Genomic DNA, 21,691 nt, shown 5'->3' with positions numbered 1-21,691 from the left:
TCTTAATTCTGAAACTTTCTTCATTGTTACACAGTTGAGACAGTTAGTTGGTGTCTTAATTTTACCCAATCAGACCAAAGGTACAGGCCAATCATTTGAAAAACATCATGTCAATTATTGTGTGATTGATCATTACATACGCTAATCCCTATTATTAATGTTAACAGGAAAAAATAAAATAAAAATCAGATGAGTGTCAAAATATTGCATCGAAGCATTTAGATTTGCAGTGTGAAATCAGCCTAAGAGGCACATAGTTTTAATATGCAAAAAAAAAAAGGCAATGATCAAACATATCTATTCTGGTCACATGGAGAAGCACAAACAGATATAGCAGCTGATATTTCTCCAGGGCAGACTCATGTTCCTCAGTTTACATAACAGATATACAGAGATAACATTTCACAGAAAGGAACAGGATGTATTTGGCCACTGATTCCACTACATTCTGCTCAATACTGCTTGCTTAGTATATTAAGTAATTTTTTATGAAAAAGCAAAAAAGGCATGTGACACCTAGTTTAAACATTTGGAAAGAATGATTCATACCCTAAGGTAAAGAACAGGTGAATTCACCAACATGATGGCTATGTGACGACTATAAACACACATGATCATACTGTACACACCTAAACTCATGTGACTGCTGCCCTTGACTGACGCTTTGACATCCTGCAGTAGGGCACTGCTGCTCTTGGATTTGACGACAGGTACAGTTTTCCATGACGGGCTGACTTCAGGTGGAGGGTTTTTCTTTCCTCCCTCTTGTAAGCTGGAAAACAGAGAGAGAGAGAGAAAGATAGAGAGATATGAATAATGTGTTAACAAAGATCCTTATGAATTCTGCTAAAGATTTTTGCATCATACCTGTGCGTGCCATTACTGGTGCCCTCGCTAACAGGCATGTCTAGACTGACGGGGCTGTTACTGTTCCTCTCACTGCTCTCGTAGCCGCTCTCCATCCTCTGGATAAGCCGTGGGGGCTGCTCTGATCCTCGTCTCAGGAGTCCTGGCAGGTCTCGAAAGGTGGTTTGCTCCATGGATGCTGCCAAGTTCCCCTGAGGCCCTGTGTCTTCAGTCAACAGAGCTCCTAGCGGACTGTACCCGGCCTGCTTGCGCCGTTCCCTGCTAAAGATGCTATCAATGTTGAGGGCCTCACGACGAGGCTTCCAGGGCGGACGGTATCGCCCTCCAGAGGAGCTGGACTTGGACTCGCTGCTGGTGCTGTCGGCTTCCCAGTCTCGGGCCTTAGTGGTGGAATCAGGTGGGCAAACTGAGCCCGAGGACGACGCAGAAAGAGGCCGGTTATGGATAATGTTGCTCATGGTCTCCTTAAAGTCTCTTAGTCGACTGGAGCTGGGTTTAGGTAGGGAGCGGGGAACCTGCTGCTCTTTTAAAGTCTCGCCTGTTAGAGAGAAGGAGAGAAAAATAAAAAAATAAAAAGAGGAAGAGGAAATGTTATTTTTACATAACCTAATATTACTGTACACAGCCAGTAAAAGCAACAGTGATGACTAATGCAGCTCACATTGTCCAACATGCTACACTATCCTCTAATGATCTGTCAGAGAGCATCAATCCACTGACCACAGTTACAGATTGTTAACCTGGGTTCCATTAAAGTAACACAATGATCTGTTTTTATTTTGTATTGTGGTTTGGTGGCAGCATTATATTAAATGCATACCTTCACTGTGATAGCCAGCAGACAACACCTCATCTGTCTTAGAACAACGACTTCTTGAATCACCCCGGACCTCAAGTTTTCGTGGCCTGCTGGCACTTCTTTTCCGGTCCAAAACTCCTCCCTTTCTGTCCAAGACCCCATCTTTTCTCAGAGTGTGGCATTGCACTGGATCGCTTTCAGTCAAAGGACCTTCACAAAATGAACAACAACAAAAGTCATTGTTGGAGTTGTAGAGCAGCAGGGACGATTTGGAGGGGAGGGGGAAAATTCTTCTGATACATTCTTTTGTAAAAAACCCACACTTCAGTATCTTTCATCAAATCACAGCCTTTGCAATTTGATAACCACACTAAGCCAGGTCGCGCATTATTTGTGCAGCCTTAAGCAGGACAAATTGACTACTGTATGGTTCAACACATTTAGTGTCAATACATCTAATATGGTGTCTAAACTGTATTTCAGTGTGAACGTATATAATGACGTACCTGTGGTTTCCAGGCTGCTGTGGGAGGCAGAGTCGTTGTCAGGGTTACAGATGACGGTTCCCTGGGAGTCAGAGGAGAAGTGGGAAGCCATAGACTCGTGGTGGGAGTGGGAGTGTGAATGCTTATAGCTGTAGCTGTCAGTGGAGGAGTCTGTCCGTGTATCGCTGGAAATTGATGGCTCACGGCCTGACAAAACAGAAGATTTCATTCTTATCACTAAAGCTACCAATTGGAGATGTTTACATTTTTAGAAAATAAAAAAAAGTGAGTGGCAACTGCCCGCATAAAACTTTAAGATATTGTGGGTGGTAGCCAGGGAAGGGAGGAGAAAGGGCATTGCTAGGTGGTTGCTACAGAATTCTGAGTAGTTGTTTACTAAGGTCAAAGATAGGTAGGTACTTTATTGATAGGAAATTGAAGTGCTTTAGCAGCAATACAAGAAGACCACCACAAATGTCACCCATACACTACATGACTTTCAAAGTCATCTGATTGCTGTTCCTTTCACAGGAACCAGTTCCACTCAAAACCTAATTCCCACTTCAGGACTTTGATCACACACAGGTCTAGATTTTTAACCTGTCACATATCTCTTAAACTCAGATTTTAGGTCTTTGATGGAAATTTTCTTTAACTGTAGGCGAGCGGAAAAAAAAGTTAATTGGTTAACTGTCACCTTACCACATATGGTGAAAAGCTGTAAATGGTTTAACACTGCAGTTATGCAGTTTTACTGTAAATACTGTTTGTATGTAATTTATGGGTTTTGGAAGTTAAAACTATAAATTACTGTGTAATTTATAGTGAAAAACAGTTTTAAAAAAAAAGACATTGCCAGAAGTGCCTCTCATTACACCACATATTTTATTTAAATAGTTTTGCTTCATTTATATTAAGGTTATCCTATATTATCATAGTGGTTATCAGTAGATCAGTAGATTTTAAGCTGAAAAGTAGACTTTGGTACTTGTGTTGGAATACTGACATCATATCCCCTAATGAAATAAACCACATACCAAGTGAATTTCTGACAACCACAGCTGCTGATTTTTTCCTGTCAAATTAAAAGGGACTTTTTTTTTTTTTACAGTAATAGCCTTATCAAACTCTACAAAATTTGTCTAAAAAGCAATGCACAGATATAATTATTATAATCAGACATGAAATATTACTCATTTTGTTATGAATTAAACATTTGATGTAGTGTGTAGAACTTCCCTGATGAAGGAATGAAAGAAATAAAGTGAGTTCTATGAATAAACTAGCCTTATGATGGTGTGTAAATACCTGAATCCTCACTGTCATAATATGCTTTAGTGTAGTGATGTAGGTCTAGGCGTGAGGCCAAATCCTGAGCTGACACTGGCGTCCCCCTGGGGTCAGCATAAAGCAGCAGCAGTGGCTGGTAATGCCCCTTTATACAACGGGACACCACATCCTTCCACTTGGGCCCAATCTGTGAGAAAGAAAATGAGAGCGAGAATGAGAAAGTATAGTTATAAAGCAGTTCAAATAATACATTTGACAGATTTTCAAAATCGCAATCCCAACAGATCTCAACCAAATGTTACTTTTACACATTGTGGAAAACTAAACAAAAGCAGAGGCCAGGTTGAAATGTTCTGGATACCCTGAATAACAAAGCTGAGACTGAAACCCAAGTCCAACACTTTTCAGACGAATCTTACCCTGACTCCAACTTCCCAAATGGACGACTTTCTCTACGCTTCCTCCATAACCAGACAGGGTGTCCGAGCGGCCGCAGTAACAGACAAGAATGAACGCAAGCGTGAACTAGTTAGCTTTAGTGTGTGTGTTTGTTTGCGGTGGACTATCATGGCGGTTTCTCTCTGTAGGCCACGCCCTGCCGCTGTCCAGCTGGGGTTGTAAACAATAGTGGGATATCCTTGTTTTCAGAGGGCTTTTGTAAGAGCTCTGCGCAGCTCATGTGTAGGTCAGCATAGCCTGCCAGACTCCACGAAAAAAGCTGATTTGTATGCAACTGTCCAGGATCCACAGTCCTGCACTGCTATTGTGAATCTAAATCCTGCATGTTCAGAACTAAGGGAATGACACACCGCGTTAGTGACGTAACGCAAATTATTTATTTTTTCCAAGTAGTTTGCACAATATTGGTACCACATCAGTCATCAACCAATATTAGAGATTTGTATCAGCTGATATTGGATATTTTCGATAGTTAATTGTGCATGCTCAGTTCCTTTATTTTTACATTTAAAATCTTTGCTGTCATCTCAACCTTTACATAAACTTAATCTGTAAAAACACACACACACAAAAAAAAAAAACACGTTAAATCTTCAGAAAATTAAAAAAAAAATGTAATACTATATATTATAAAATATTGTTTTATTTTTCATTAATTTAGCCAAAATATTACAGATTTTTTGTATTTAACACTATTAATATTTAATATTTAAATAAAATGTACCATTTATCAGTTATCAGTCATAACATGACTTTTTTTATTACCGTTTAAAAGTCTGGAGTCTATAAGATTTTTAAATCTCTTATGCTCACCAAAGCTGCTTTTTTAAAAAATATAGTATGAACACCAATACTGTGAAATACTATTATAATTTATTATTGCAAATAACTGTTTTCTATTTTAATATATTTCAAAATGTAATTTATTCTTGTGATGGCAAAGCTAAATCAAAGCTTTCTAGCATCATTGCTCTAGTCTTCAGTGTCACATGATCCTTCAGAAATCATTCTAATATGTTGATTTGGTGCTCAAGAAACATTTCTTATTAGTATCCATGTTAAAAACGTTTGTGCTGCTTAATATTGTTGTGGAAACTGTGATCATTTTATTTCAGGATTCTTTGATGAATAGAATAATTTCAAAAGAACATCATTTATCGTTTGAAACCGAAATCATTTGTAACATTTTCTGCTTGTTTGATTGTTATAATAAGCAGATTGCTTGTCTCTTTGTCTGTCAACTGTTTGTATTATTTTGTGAAGCGACCTTGGGTTCTTGAAAGGCGCTATAAAAAATATATTATTATTATTAACAATGTAAAAGTATTTACTTTTGGACAATTTAATGCATCCTTGCTGAATAAAAGTAAAATTTCTTTTAAAAAAAAATCTTACTGACCACAAACTTTTGAACAGTAGTGTATATTGTCGGCATGATCCAGAATTTTAATACTGGTGAATAATAATCACTGAACGCTGTATCATTCCTGTCTATGTTATGACCATAATGTGCACTGATGACTACTGACAAGAAGCGAGCTACTGGCACATGTACCTGCATACACACTCCTGACTGGTGAGTCAACAAGCTGCCGAATTATGTAAAACAGCACGCAAGCACTAACGGAGCAAACACACATACACTCACCCACCCACTAACCACATGCTGGGAGCCTGTGGGGCAATGCTAAATAACGAGCCAACACATTGGACTATCCCAGTTAATGATTCCACACAAACTCCCCGTGGACTGAGCAAGCAAGGAACATTAGACAAGGGCATGTATAAATAAAGCAATACGAACAACTCTGACAAACCAGCAAGCTAAGAGCAGCGTCTTTCACATTCTCCCAGATAATTACCTCTTTCACATGAGCATCATCGAAGTAAATCCACTTGCGGATTTTGGTTTGGAAGAAGAAAGTGGAGTAGTGTTTGCCGTAGTAACAGACCACGCCCACCAGGTAGAGCTCCGCCTGTTTGGCCTTGTCCTCCGTCACTCGGTAGAACAGCTACGGGTGAAACAAAGGAGGAGAGGGCGCTTATTACTTATGCAGGCATACACATTCACATACACACACATAAAAGTAGATGCACACAAAACTTACAAAGATTACGTATTTTAAGTGATCATGACATCTTTCAAAGGCACTAGAAACATCTGTGATGGAGATCAAATTACCACTCTTGACCTCTAGATGCATTTTGATTTACAACAATCATTTGTTTGGGCCTGTTTAAAAAAGGTTTACATTTCACATTGAAACATGAACCTGGTACTTAGCGAAATGTTAAACCACTTAGGACACCCTGTGCCCGCCCCGTGTCCTAAGAAAGCGTGAACTCAGTGGCTTTTATGTTTGAGTCATTGTCATTGATGCAACAAGTTTGACAAGTTCTGCCTGTAATTCCCATGTGCATCACAGTAATCTCGGAGGCCTGGCTGCATTTATCACCATCTATATCAAAGGGTTCTGTTTTTGGCTGTGGGTTTGTTCATCTACCATCTGACTTATGTCAGCAGCATTGAGTGTAGTTTGTGGGATTTTTTGACTACTGGCAGGGAGTTTCTCTTACATCTCCGAGCCGCAGGACGGTGCCCAAGCTATGAATGACGTCTTCTGCCAGGTCAGAGTGGTCTGAGTCCCACACCAGGCCAATGGTGATGATCTCTGGGGAGTTCATCAGGACACGTCGGATGCGGAGCTTCTCTCCACAGTTGCCCTGTAGATGAGAAAAGAGAGAGGGCTTTTTCATACTGGAGCTTAATGAAAAACACACATAAAGATTTACACACACTGTTACTATTAATTCTCCTTCTCCCTGGCCAAACACCAGTCACCCTTACATAATTCATAATTCACAAATCACATACACACACATAATATGTATGTTTGTGTGTGTTTAAGCTGCATGTGAAGCATGTCTTCATCATCCCTGAGGGTCAAGAAAACATGTGTGTTTCAGATCTGTACACCTTGTTCTTGAACTTTCAAATGTGTTTAATTCATACTGAATATCTTGCTTTAGGGTTAAAATCTCAAAACATGTTTGCTTCCATTAGCACTAGGGAACAGACAGACCAAGCATAATACAATCTAATAATGTACTGATTCATTGTTGTATGAATGCCTTATATGAATATCAAAGAAATCTAACAAAATTTTGTTATATGGTTTATACTTAAAATGAGAAGAAAATTGCTTGCCAAGGGGTTAAAAAATAAACTTGTTTTCCCTTTGAATTAAGTTTATTCTTCTTACCCCAAATTTGACAACATTATAAATGTCTTTACTGTCACTTTTGATCAATTTAAGTTCTTTCTATAGAATTTCTTTTAAAAAGTAAACATATCTTGTTTCAAGGATGTTTAGATATTTTTGCTGGAAAGACAAAATACTGATTAAGAAAAGTATTTTTTTGTGATGTGATAAGCCGCCATCCCTTACGCACGGAAACTCTGATCTGACACGAAAACAAATGTGTGTGTGTGTGTTGCTTAAGAAGTTGGTCCTCCTCAGGGCCACGAGACAAATTAACATTCCACTGATTGCATCCTGTTTTGACCCAGCGATTACTCAATGGCCACCATCCTATTCAAACCCAGACAAGCGCCACACACACACAGACACACTGTCCCAGGCTTCATTATGCCTAATTAGCACTTGATTTGATGGATCTGAGTGTGTGGCGCTGTGTAGTAATGCTAACCGGGCAGTTGCGCAGGTCTCCCACGGTGCTGGCGTTCCTCAACAGCTCTCCAAACATGTCTGGGGTGGGCTTCTCTCGGCATTCCAGCATTCGCACTGCCTGGTTACTGTAGCATAACCAACACATGTCATACGTTAAGATATCACAAGCAATAAACTGCAGCTCTCATATCTGTAATTATGGGTGAAGTGTTTGTATTTGCTGCCTTTGATTTAGTAAACAGCCTATAATTACTATATGACTTCAAATGGAATTTGTAACACTAACCTAAATAAGCGATTCAAGTGTTTGGGTGCATTTGTGTACAGTGTTTTTGTATTCAGGAGGGTGTTTCTGAGGTCATTGTCCAGACAGGTTTGAAGTTATTGTTGCAGCAGAGGTCACTGCATCTCAAAGACACTGCAACACTGCGTGCCTGGAGCAACATCGCAGCTCAGGCAGGTCTCAGGGTGACAGTCTTGCCAATGTCACAATGTTACCTGTACATGCTCCTCTGAGTGAGAGTGTGTATATACACAAGGGAGACTTCGTCATCATTCCATACAATACTTTTAATATAAATATTCCCACTGACATTCAAATACACAATATTATAAAATGATCTAAAATCTCCTGGCTTAGAAATTTTGACTGAATGAGAGCCATGTTTAAAGCTGCTGGAAAACAGCCTATATGCTCACATCTTTGACCAAACATGAGTTGAATTATATATTAATGGGCCAGTTGCTGAGCGGAATTCAAAGGCATGTCCATAAAGATTGTCTCAAAAGTTAGGAAACGTATTATGTCTCCCTCAGATACGTTTTTCCAAATTATGGGATCCTAATGATAAGCTAAATATACTTACACTTATATACTGTGGATACAGTACTGAAAAGTATAGTCAGATTTTTTTATTTAAAATGTGTTAAGTACATTTATTATTATTAGAATATTGAATCATTCCTTTCATGTTGCATATTGAAACCAATCAGAGCCTGCCTATGTAGACTGCACTTAACGTTCCATGTAGGCAGTAGGCAGAGAGGCAGATCAGGCAGAAGCTTTGAGGCAGAGAATATTGCTTAGCTGAATAACTTTAAATATTTGTATTGTACTAATTTATTAATCCATTAGTTGTAATCCTTGCGACAGTACTTGGACAGTAACAGTACTCAGGTTCAGTGTTTTACACAGTAATAGCAATATCAGCTATCGTCATAAAAATCCTCCTTAATCACAGAGCCACATATTGGAATATTCATGAAGCCCTTTCATTGTTGTTGTGCTTACGTCTGTTTGTTCACGGCGCAAAGTATCTGCCGCACTGGCAGTCTGAATGCAGTAATCCAGACTGCACTCGCAACTCGCAGCTCTAAAAGCAGATGCTGACAAAGTCTGACTGCAGAAGTTCAAGGGGAGCTGCTCTGCTGTGTGGCTCGGCTTCGGATCTGGCCGCTCATCACCCATGATAAAAAGCAGTGGCCAGGAGACCTAGAGTAATATTTAAGCTGGCTGTTGCCATGTGCTCTTGGCCATTGAGGGAATCTCTTTCTGTTCTGATTGATTTCACTGTGTTTGATGTGGCGCAGAGCTCATTTGCTCAGCTGGAGAAGAGTATAGGACATGATGTTTTCTGTGCCGTGCACAGTGTGGCTCTTTTTGGTCCCAGCTTTCAAAATGACCTCATTCTTTAGCATCACTCACTGTTGTGCATGTGTATGTGCTGCAGGGATGTTTTTGCTCACCACAAAGAGGTGGTGGAGATGTAGTGGACCATCTGAATGAAGGGTAAGGGGTCTGAGGAGGCTCCACAGTTGCTGCACACACACTAAATTAGAAAGCAAACAATATCTGTTAAGTAATCCTTTCTATAAAAATGGACAGAGTGGTAAACATTACTGTATATTAAAAACTAGGCGTATTAGGGTTCAATACAATAAATTAATTTACAATTGATACAATTAATTTTCGTTAGTTTTATATGACTTTACTATGATCTAAAATAACTTTTATTTTTCAAGTCATTTATGATGATCTTAAAAAATTATTTACAAATACATAATTATAAGGAGGTATTTATAGCCAAATAAATACTTTAAAAGTGAGCAAAAAGACATCAATTGCGTGTCAAATCAAATCCTAATGTATACCATTTTAGATTTTTTTCCCCAACAAATATTCTGCCATTCAGAAATATGTCCCATTATGGAAGTTAAATACATTTCCAATGGATTTCATGCTGCCTTCAAAATAAAAGATACACCCAACCTCAAGTGAGCCTTCCTGTTATACTCGAAACTATTACTAACTTTGGAAAATGTTCTGGCTTTAAAGTAAATTTTTAAAAAAGTGAACTCATGCCCATTGGCCTGAAGGATTTATCTGTAATAAACTCCTCCCCATTTAAAGTTTCCACAGAAGAAAATACATATTTAGGAATAGTGGTTACTTCTAAATATAATTTACTCCTCAAAGCTAATTTCAACCCCTTACTATCCAAGTTACAAACCTGTATATACTATTGGAAAACTCTCCCGATCTCCTTAATTGGCAGAATAAATGCGATAAAAATGATATTTCTACCTCAAATATTATATTTATTTGGTAATATTCTAATACTTTTGCCCAAGTCCTTCTTTAAACACCTAGATTCGATTGTTCTTCCTTTTCTATGGAACTATAAGGGACACAGAATCAAAAAAATACACCTTTGTAAACCCAAACATGAGGGGGGGTTGGCCCTTCCGGAATTTCGCATTTATTACTGGGCCACTCACTTACAAGTTTTTGCACTATGGTTGGAACAGTCAGCTAATGCCCCAGAATGGCTTCAGATGGAGCGGGATTACTGCCATCCCTATGATCTTGGAGCAGTGCTGCTTTCCCCAGTGATATTAGACCAAACCGTAGTTAATGGTTTTGTCATAAAAAGTCAGTTACGCATTTGGAGACAGATAAGAGATTACCTTAATATAAAATCACTCTCCCTCTTAATCCCGATCGCAAATAACCCATCATTTCCCCCTTCGAGGTTGGATTCGACCTTTAATCAATGGAAGGAATTGGGTATATGCACAGTCAAGGACCTTTATATTGATGGGGCGTTAGCTTCCTTTACGCAACTACAACAGAAATACAACCTTCCAAAAAATATTTTTTTCAGATTTTTACAGATAAGGAATTACTTGCGTACACATAATGTCGCCCTGGATGAGGTCCCGCCCTCAATCGGTGATGATTGTGTCATTCAGTTTAGAGGAAACAAAAATCAGTTATCTTTAATTTATGGAAAGTTACAAGCAGCTACTTCTCCCTCTACAAGCTTGATTAGAGAGGAATGGGAGCGAGAGATGGGGATTGGAATCTCTGAAGAGGTTTGACAGAATTAAATGGTTTAGAGGATACTGATAAACAATCGGTCAATACAAGATTATGCCTCATTCAATTTAAGGTCTTACATAGATTACATTTCTCAAAAAAGAAATTACATAGGATTTTCCCCAATGTCTCGCCTCTTTGTGATAAGTGCAAATCAGAGGATGCTGATTTAGCCCATAGTTTTATTTTCTGCCATAAAATACAGGGATTCTGGTGTGAGGTTTTTAAAATGCTTTCAGATGTACTTAATGTAAACTTGGAACCAGACCCAGTGCTCATTATATTAGGACATTCTAACCATATATATTCGTTGAACAGTGGCTCAAAAGAAATTTCTCACATATTGTCTGATAACAGCCAAGAAACTGTTACTACTGTTTCTTTCATCTGCTACCTCAATAGGAATGTTACTCCTTAATGCACTGTATTGTAGGTTGACTTAAGTGCTGTGTATTAATGTCACTGGATTGTATATTAACAGGCGGGGGATGGGGTGTTGGTTATAGTAATTTATTTTATTTTATTTATTGTTTTTTATTTAATTTTTTTTGCATATAAGAAAATTAATCCTGGAACCTGTAATTATTTCAAGGCTATTTGTTGTTTGAATAAAAAAACCATTTGACAGAATAAAAGATACTTGTTAATTGTTACTACTAATTGCTTGTTATTTAAGGGGATTTACCTGCTCAAAGAGTGTCATGGCAAACTTCTGGTGAGGGATGCAGTGTTTGGCTGTGCAGATGTCCTCCTTGGTCTCATCAGAGATGTGAAAGTGGATCCTCATGAGGATATTCTCCTGCAAAAGAGAATTATTGCTAAAATATTAACACGTAGTGTGCTCCAATCAAAATCCAACTGAAGAGAAACAGCGTGTTTCCTGCATGTCTCATGTTAATTGATTCTCACTGTCCAGTGGGTGAGTCTGTGGATAACTCTTTTGGCTGAGGGTTATGGCTAAGGAAATTGGGTTATGGGGGGGGATTGGGGGGATGGGGGGGGGGGGTAATGGTTGTGTTCTGCTGGAAATGTTGAAAGTTCAAGCATCTGCCCTTCACCAGTGTCTCCAGTCTTGCATAACGGCCAGACAACAATAGTGGTTAAAAGGAAAAAAATTGCATTTGCAGTTTGTGGTTGCAGTTCTTACTGGTCAGCACATTGTACAATGTTGCTAAACCAGCAGTCGAGAGGGGCTGAGACAGGGAGCCATTCTTTATCTTATATGTTATGATGCTATGGCCTTTAAAATGAGCCATTAGGAGGAAATTAATCACTGTGTAAAATAGGAGATGTCTCTCTCTGTGATTACAAAAGATTACAGCGTCAAACAGGAAGGTTTACTTTTCAGTGGATCGCATCGCAGCTATCTGTACTATCAATCATCCTACCGAAAACTGACATGGAAGCAGACATGCAAGCAACAATGAAAGGAAAAGACTGAGATAGAGATATAGTTACAGGGCCAAGAGGATAACAAACATCTTCCTTCTACTTGTACTGATGGACTCAAGACACATGTCATAAGCTGAGCTAACAATGTACACAAGAAATATTTAAGACAAAGCAATATCCTCATCAAGAAAATCTACCTCATCAGCGGAGAGTACAATGTGGCATGTGAAAGCATACTAAAGAAGATGGAAAGAGCAAGGATATGGAGGAGAATAGGAGGAAAAGCAGTAATGCTTTAAAGGGGGAGGGAAGTGAAAGAAAAGAGTGATGGTAAAGAGTCAAGAGCCCTTACGAAACACTCAGCTGCGTCATCCATAATGCCAAGCTGGAATCGCTGCTCATCCTGGAAGGTTTTGGCCAGAGCACAGCGGAGAGCATCAGAGGGCAGCACCTTCTCACTGCTGAACTGGAACTGCGCAAAGATGCTCTGAAAAAACAAACAGCTTTCTGTTAATGTTAATCAAAGAGAACATTACCAACAGTTTGCCACCCAGTTTCTAAAAAAAAAAAAAAAAAAAAACACTCTTCACTGGGCCAGTACCCTTAAAAGGACCCCTAAAAGGTTCATAGTAGTACCTTACGTATATATATTACTACTCTAAAGCACTAATATACACTTTTTAGAGACAGATAAGGTACAATTTTTGCATTTGTTTCTAAAATTCTACAGTGGGCTTTAAAAGGGCACCTGGGAAAACAATTTAAACAAAAAGTTGTATGATATTTTTAAAACCTTTTAAAACATGATGTTGGAAAATGAATAAGACATGTTTAAGTTTCTGCACTATTCAAATAAGTAAATGATGTTACAAATCAGCAAATAACAGCTTACATTTTGGTTTGTTCCACAAACACTGCATTTGAATGGCTTCAGAATACTTTTAAATGTAGCCAATAATCATAACTTTTTGCTTTGTATGAAAAAGAGCAGTGACATTCTTAAAAAACATTTTTGCTTGTGTTTTACAGAAAAAAGAACATCATATGTGCGACATGCGAGTAATTGAATGAATTTTCATTTTGGGGTGAACTATCCCTTTAAAAGCGGTCTCTTTTCCCCTCTTAAGCCACATTTAAACCCTGCATAATTAAGTGTCTCCTGGTATATATGAACACACCTAAGGTTACCCATGCTGTAAGAAAGCAAGACATGCCTGTCTGCAAGACTTCTGTGCTGATATAAGAAACTCTTCAGTAAACTGAGTCATTATGGGATTAACATCTTTGCTTTGAAGGCTGAAAACTCTGAGAGGTTTGAAGCAAGATATACCCTGGACTTATGCACTGACAGTGAAACATACTGGAGTAAAGTCAGAGAAACACAGACAGCTGAATACAGAGGCAGTATTATACCCATGAGAGAGAGCGGACAGGCTGACAGACATATTGTCCCAGTCCTGTGTGTGAGAGCAGACAGGCAGCCCCCTACTGCACTGGCACAGGGCTCAGGAGAGAGCGCTCTAATTTCCAGCTGAGTTATTGAACATTTGATGGAAAGCGCCAATGGCACTCCTGAACATTAAAAAGGAATCTAATATAAATTGAGAGGGAGGGAGGGAGGGAGGGACAAAAAAAAGGGACGGAAAAAGGAATGGCACGGCAAGAGTTGCATACCCACAACACTGCTTGTCATGCAGCTCTAGTTAAACACATGACGGCTAGTTTTTTGACACACATCTATTCCTTATAATGCTTTACCATATACTTCATGTCTTAATAGTACATAAACATAAACATAATACAATACAGGTTAAAAGGTCTGCCAACAGCACAAGAGATAAAGCAATGTTTGGAAGCTTTAAACTTTAAGCTTTAAACTGATATAACAATGATTTTTGTGTTTTGGTGTCCAACAAACATCCAGTGTTTTTAAATAATTGGTCATTTGTGCTTTTTGACAAAATAATTAGGCCTAAATAATCATTAAAATAAACCATACATATAATGAAAATAATTCAACTAAATGGCAAGTGAATTATTGTCTTTGGTTCTCATTTGAGAATGAATAGTGGTTACATAAATTTGAGTAACTTATGCAAACAAAACATGAAATAAGTGAATGCACAGTGGTGTAATGGAGTTGTTGGGTGCTGTTCTTTATAGACTTACCGAAATGGTAATCAGTTAGGCTAAACCAACATAAAAAAAATAATTACTGCTTAATGTCATTCCAAACCTGTATGACTTTCTTTCTTTCCACTGAGACATTTCTCAAAATATCCTCTTTTACGTTCCACAGAAGAAAGAAAGTCATACAGGCTTGGCACAACACGAGAATGAACATTACCTTAACTTAATCATGTCATTTTTGGGTGAACTATGCCTTAAAAAAACAAATGTGTGACTACCTACAACAACAACAACAACAACAACAACAAAAAAACCTGGGTAAACCCAATTATCTCTCTGCTTCAACAATAAAGTTCACTATTAATGTTTCATAACTCTTCAGAATCTTAAAGCATACACAGATGGTAGAAACGCATTAGGCTTCATATAAAAAAAAGGAAACTACTGAATTAGAAAAGCTATAATGGAGCAGAGATCCCAGTCAGCTCCATGATTTAAATGCATCATGAATAATGTTAAAAACCTGATGGGCTCAGTGCTTTACCTTCAGAGCGCAGAAGATGCACGAGTCTTCCATGCACTTGTGTGTGGTGAGCTGCCGGAAACTTCGCCGAAAGATATCCAGATGCCAGAGAACCTGTAAGAAAAATGAGAAATTAGACCAAAGCAATGTTTACATAGACCTCTGATCTTTGAAGCTGACTGTGCATGATATAAAAGCTCTCTGAAAGACAAGGTTGAATCAAGTGTCAGACAGTCTTCAAGACACCTTCTAAAATGCCTAAGCACTAAAAAGCACTTGCTGCTCTGCACCGCCTGCAGTTGACTTTCCACCCCTTCTTAAATGTCTCTCTCAGGAGGGCACGACATCTTAAGAACAGAAGCCAGTTTGGAGACGGAGATTTTGCAAGCTGTATCTGATGCTGACAGACACCTTTCTTCAGCAATCTCCTAAATTCAGCTTTCTTGACACCTCATAATCCAATCTCATCCAATCACATGAGAGAAGCAATTATGTCTTACCAATCAGGTGTCAAAGATCTGATAAGCCCATGTGATTTATCCAAGAGTTTGAAGAAACAGGGAGCAGGTTACCAAGCAGAGGAAATTCTGAGTGTGAGATGAAGTGATGAGCATGCTTCCCAGCTTTAGTCTTTCATCTTGAGGAATGTATGCATCTCCAGAAGAAGGATGATGCAGAATGTCAGCGGAACAAACAAAGACCTGCTAGCTTCCTGCCGGGCAGCTTGCACGCACGCACAGACACACAATCATATACACCTCCCATCTGGCCATGCCCAGGAGGCTGCGGAGGCCGTCCTGACCCCACCTGCCTGCCATGAGCTGAGACTGTGTGCCATGGCCCCGCTGCTCGTCCGGCACATCTACACGCTTGCATGCTGAATTATTGAGAGAGCTGTCAGTCCCACTAAACACAACTCAGTTACCCAAATGAATCTGCTGTCAAACTTCACCTCAACAGATCTTAACTCTAATAGTGATAAACTCTGTCAATAGCTATGTTTCCATCAGAAGTTGCTAATTTAACTTATGTGCAAAATTGGAATATCGCATAAAACATTTGAAAATAAAGCACCGTTTCCATCCAGTGAGCCAAAGAGAACAAAGTCGTCACTTCCTGATAAGTTGGCGCTAATGATCACTAAGAAAAATGGAAGTTGCAGCAGTAGGAGAAGCCAATGTGTATATAATAATTTCGTATATAATAAATTACTTGCGCCTCAGAGCGCACGGACGAAATGCAAAGTTATTTTGCTTTCGGAGATAGATGTCTGCTGTTTGGGAACACAGTTGTATAAGACAGTTATAGGAGGTAATTATACTGAACCCCTTTGACGACAGACTTTGCTCGGGCATTTCAGAACAACCGCTGGTTAGTCCTGTTATGCCGTCTCATTGCAAAGTTTTTTGATGCGCATCGAGGAATTTATTCAGTAAATGTGTTTTCGCGACAGTTTATGCTTGTTTTCTTATTGGATAAAAAGTTTATCTGACTCAATTGAGCGTATACGTTATTAATGCGCATTCTTTCAATTTTTGCGCAGTATCCATCCAGTGTTTTTTTTATGCAATATCCCAAAATGCACATAAAAATAGGTGGATGAAAACATAGCTAATGAACTGTAAGACCTACTTCAGTCAAATGTCTTGCGCAGAGCTGTGTGTTCGCTTTACTTTGAAAAACCCTTTAAAAATCTGTAGTGCTGACAGAATCAATTTTAGAGAGTAATTTCAGACACAAATCAGAAAAAATCTGTTTGAGTGCAGTTGGGGCACTGAATGTGTCTCTGCACAATAACAACACTCAACAGCATTGATCTCTAAGGTCATTCAGCTCACCCTATATGACCTTCTGCTGACGCTCTTTGCATGGCAAAAGGAACTGTAAGGCAAGTGAATAAAATGCTTGAAATGCAATGCAGTCTTAGCTTAAACAAAAGCTTAAATGTAAATGTTTGCCCAAAAGAGAACTTAAACAGCACTATCACAGTATCCATCGTACAAATTTTTTGTTTTGTTTGCAATGGCCTTAGGAAGTAATTGTTTAGGAAAATCAACTGGTGACGGTTTACACGAAACCTTGGCAAGCAGGGCTCAAATATAAAGATCTGAGTGTTTCGGGACAGGTTGAAAAAGAGTAATTAAGAATTAGGGGTGGAGGTGGGGGGTTGATTCACATATGAATCCCGACTCTGTCTTCTAACTATTCTAATCGATTCAGTTTTGACCAATGATTTGTGACATTCTCAATATATATTTTGTTTCACAGAAGAAAGAAATTCACACAAGTTTTTAAAACATGTATTTAAAAGAAAAAATATATATATTTTTTTTTTTTTTTTACTTTATTCCGTCAACATCACATTATTAACATGTAAAATATATATGTTAATAACGTGATGTTGACAGAACAAAGAACAGTGGAGCACCCGGACAGTTTAGAGAGCGCACAGGCTTGCCACGGGGGACAAATGAAGCTAACTTGACAACAACAATTCCTATATCAATATTTTAACGAATAGAAAATAGCCTTAAATAAGACATGTCAGAATTGTGACCACAAGAATGGAATCGTGAGAGTCGAAAAGATTTCCACTCCTAGTAAGAACATGCTGAAAGTTATGGACCAATCAGCAATGCTTTGCCATGTGAGCCATCATTGTCCGGCAAGTGCTAATGAATTTATGGTTGTCTTGTAGTTTCCTGTACAATTACAATAACAGGATAATTTGATACTAAAAAAATTGTAAGCAATAGTTTTAAATAATTGTAAAATATTAAATAATATTAAGTACACTATAAAAATATTGATATGATAAAAAGATGACGTAAAAACAGTTTTATTTATTATACCTTCAGGAGATGGGTTGGATAAATAGGGTTAAAAAAAAAGGAATTAAGCAAAACAGCTTTTTTTAATAATACAACATATGAACATTAATATTGTTTAAATACATTCTAACTGCACTGGAAAAGAAAGAAACAGAACCAAACACCTTAGACAATGATATAAAGATATTTTCAGGACTTTTCTAACAATAAGCAAATCCTGGTCTCTGGGTGTATGTACGCAGCTCTGCAGACACACAGGGACATTCTCAGCCAGTGGCCATGGACTAGCTAGTGTGTCCATGTCTCAAGCGGTCAACATCAGGGCACAGTGTCCCCTTCTATTGATTTGACATCACTGATTTGACACTGAAGTTCTGGGAGCTTTTGACATGCCATTGAGTTTGCCTCTGAGAATGTCTAACAACAAAATCCAGCTTTTCAACTGTCCAGTAGAGTTGTATAGTTGTATGGGATGCGACTGGCCGTATTGATGAGAAGCCTGCAGGACCTTACAAATAGTACAGGTGTTCGCTTGCCAACCTGGGTCACATCTGCTCATTAAAGCAATGTTCTGACTCACCGTCATCACTGAGGGGAATGTCAAGCCCCTGTAAAGGGACAGTTGAAACTAAAGACAATTTGACGGTTTAAAAAAAAATCTGTGCAAAACAAATAAATGCCAGCAGGATCAAGGAAACTTTAGACAATCTTTTAAGAAATGGTCTTTTTAGATGAAAAGCAGCTGAAACTGATAAACTGTGGAGATTGTCATTGTGAAATACATGAACTGCAATAGGACGTTGCTTGAAAGATTAGTTCAATAAGAGCGAGCAAAACTACACGAATCCCCAAACTGGACAGATCAGAGATAGCCCTCTGCAAAGATGGACACCACGGCCCATCACTAACCAAATTACACGCTTCAGATCCAGGGAACGGAAAGCAGACAGGAGGCAGAGCCGATGAAAAAGAGAGATAGACTGAAACGGAATGAAAATTACTATGACTGACTGAAACTGAGTTACTTTCTTCAGCTCATCAAACATTCAAATAATGTGAGCGGTCATGTGAAGACTTTCCTTCACGGAATGTGACCATTTCACACCATGTGCAACATGTTTATTTCAAGAACAAACCTGACCTAACAATTTCAGGGTTCAGTGAAGAATGATTTATTTATTTTTCTTTTTTAGCTTGCCAGCAGTTCAGAACATTATTTATATTATAGAATATAATTGTGATATTTTTATATGAATATATATAAATTTATCCACAGTATTAAACCGGTATTAATAGATTAATAAACCAGTATTAATAGATTTATCCACAGTATTAAATGGCCTAGGGTCACAGATTTGTCTGTGATTTCTGAGGAAACTTGTTTCAACGCTGTCGCAATAACCACAATATTGTAATACCACGATACTGACAAACCAACAATGGGGGATGGCAAGCAGCCGCAACCGCGATGTAATGTTTTTTCTTTTTTTCACGAGGCTATCCCCTTTGTTTTAAACTTCATGCATGTGTATTGAATGTAACATAAGTTAATAATTATAACAAGAGTGAAGAATGTAATTTTTCCCACCAACTGGCTCTTTTCTTTTACTTAATTAAGGAGTGGGGGTTCAATCTTCAGCTGGCCGACAGAAGCCGCCACTGACAGGTCACGTGACCTGCCACCAGGCCATCCTTAAAAATATTTTGGTTTGCAGTAACAGCAAAAAAAAAGAAAAAAGGGTCGGTAGGTAGGTCTATATTTTTTTTTTCAAGATTCAATGAAAAAAAAAATTTGTCATGGTGATTACATATGTATGAATTTAAACTAATTTTCATATCGTGACGTCACTGACTGGGTCAGAATCAAGAAAGAAGCCACTAAATATCAACTAAAGTGGATTTTCAGAGGGAAATAAATAAATTAAATTGACTTTAGAATTCACAAAATGACAGTTAATTGCATTAACATGCAATGTAATACCTATGAAAAAAACATGTTAATGTGTTACATTAACAATGCATCTCTATTTAGTTTTTCACCGATGTCTAGGGGCTGTTTACACCAGGCCACTTCATGCGTTTTCTCAGATCGGATTGCTGTCTGATTTATCACACCTGGTTACATAAATGTGTTTTTTTTTTTTTGCGTATATAAATCCGATCTTCAATTCCCGCTATATGCAGATTTAATGGAGTGCACGTCACCGAAAGCAACAGTTATGAGATGCATTATTTTATTGATCATCAGCTAAAATTTCTGAATCAAAGCCCGCAATAAGAGAAAGCGGAAACAGCCCTGGTAAGATCATTTCGTTTCTTTACATTTAATGAAGATGATTGTGTGTTAAGCGTCAGCGACTTACTTTCACTTTGATTTGCGATAGTTTGCACGTTGGCTTGATGAATAGATGCTCAGCTTCTCATCTGCGGCGATGCGTGTTGCAGTAACGTCGTCATATCTGACTATAACATGACATATAGCCTATAACACGCTCTCACATGTTTATTTTTTAATAAACCATATTCAACAACATATAAAAATGAAATAATCTTTAGAGTAATTTGATAAAGCCGCAGCCATCATTACCAAGCGCGAACCATTGACAGTGAATGAAACGAAGCGAACTTAGTCTACAGGCCGTAGTGTGACATGCGTAAACCAATGGTGTAAACAATCATATGACGCGCCACGGGTTTTTATTTAAAAGAAAGAACGTAGCTTATGTTTGTATGTAGGTCTAGGCAATTTATATTCACAGTACTTAATAACTAATATTATTTTATTGCATTTGTATTAGTTGTTTGAAGAGTTAAAAAAAAAAATCGGTCGGTCTTAACGCAAGTTTACAACCGGCAAGTCGGTCGGACTAAAAGGGAAAATAAATAAATAATTGGGTCGGTACTAAATTGACAGGGTCGGTCGGGTTACGGCAAACAAGAATATTTTTAAGGATGGCCCCATCCACTGGCAAGTCAGCTGACCTGCCAACCAAGTTAAGACAACTACTAGAGATTTATACATTTAGGCTCATTAAATAAAACAGTTACAATCATTTTCTATTTTCTGTAAATTGCTTAAAAAAATACTTTTTTAAAACTTTTTTAAACCAACAATTAATATTTATTTCTTTTCATTCATGTCCGACTGTTTGGTTACCGCCACTCCTGGCAGCTCAGTCCAGTCAGTCGCCATTGAGCTCCAAGTATAACATGTCCCCTACCACTCTCGTTGCAAGAAATATTACAAGGATTTATTAGTGTAATCCTATTCTAATGGATGTTTTCTTTTACTGACCTTCACTGGCCTTCACTGGCCTTCACTGGCCGCTCAATACGACCAGCCACTGTTGACTTAATCTCAATTTTGTTACATTTTAAAGACTTCATTCTCCATTTGCATTTCAAGTATATCAAGGATGTTTAGATATACGTTTTGGAAAACAGGATTACTGTTTTCACCCCCGGGTTTTGCCATATTGTTAATCTTCATGGCAACAGACAATCCAGCCGCGACACTCCCTCAAACACCCAACCCCCCAAACCAGTCATAACTGACTGGCTAATTTGTAGCTTTAGACATATTATCAGCCAGCTAAGCCCCTTTATTTCCATATAGCTGATTATACAGTAATCCAAAAATAGAGGGTGAGTAATGGCAGGTTGCTGTGCAGGGTAATTACCGGCCAGGACAGTGTGCGTCTGACAGTTGTTTGTGGGGTCTAGTGCAGACAGTGCTTGAATCATCACTAAATCTAACGCAGGCTCCAACGAGCAGCACAATGGATAAAAGGCACAGTGGTTTCTGTCTAATGGCGCTCATGCGAGGAGAGCTACGAGTGAAGAG

The 21,691-nt window shown here is 38.4% G+C and overlaps 1 protein-coding gene across 5 annotated transcripts in view; it reads right to left on the bottom strand.

Annotated features, from left to right (window-relative positions):
- usp54a (ubiquitin specific peptidase 54a) overlaps window positions 1-21,691 on the bottom strand; it is a 51,551-nt gene that overhangs the window by 7,830 nt on the left and 22,030 nt on the right. For all 5 annotated transcript variants that reach the window (XM_084092284.1, XM_084092283.1, XM_084092286.1 and 2 more), the window contains exons 3-14: window positions 15,038-15,130; window positions 12,716-12,850; window positions 11,657-11,770; window positions 9,339-9,421; window positions 7,612-7,717; window positions 6,478-6,624; window positions 5,763-5,912; window positions 3,460-3,628; window positions 2,173-2,358; window positions 1,688-1,876; window positions 868-1,405; window positions 630-772 (exon numbers count right to left, since the gene is read on the bottom strand). In XM_084092284.1, coding sequence (XP_083948410.1) covers window positions 630-772; window positions 868-1,405; window positions 1,688-1,876; window positions 2,173-2,358; window positions 3,460-3,628; window positions 5,763-5,912; window positions 6,478-6,624; window positions 7,612-7,717; window positions 9,339-9,421; window positions 11,657-11,770; window positions 12,716-12,850; window positions 15,038-15,130 — 2,053 coding nt within the window. The remainder of the gene's footprint in view (window positions 1-629; window positions 773-867; window positions 1,406-1,687; window positions 1,877-2,172; window positions 2,359-3,459; window positions 3,629-5,762; window positions 5,913-6,477; window positions 6,625-7,611; window positions 7,718-9,338; window positions 9,422-11,656; window positions 11,771-12,715; window positions 12,851-15,037; window positions 15,131-21,691) is intronic.

This window comes from Abramis brama (genome assembly GCF_963993115.1).
Source record: "Abramis brama genome assembly, chromosome: 19".
NCBI classification, from domain to species: Eukaryota; Metazoa; Chordata; class Actinopteri; order Cypriniformes; family Leuciscidae; genus Abramis; species Abramis brama.
Note: the sequence above shows the minus strand (reverse complement) of the source record. Positions and strands in the feature narration are given on the sequence as shown.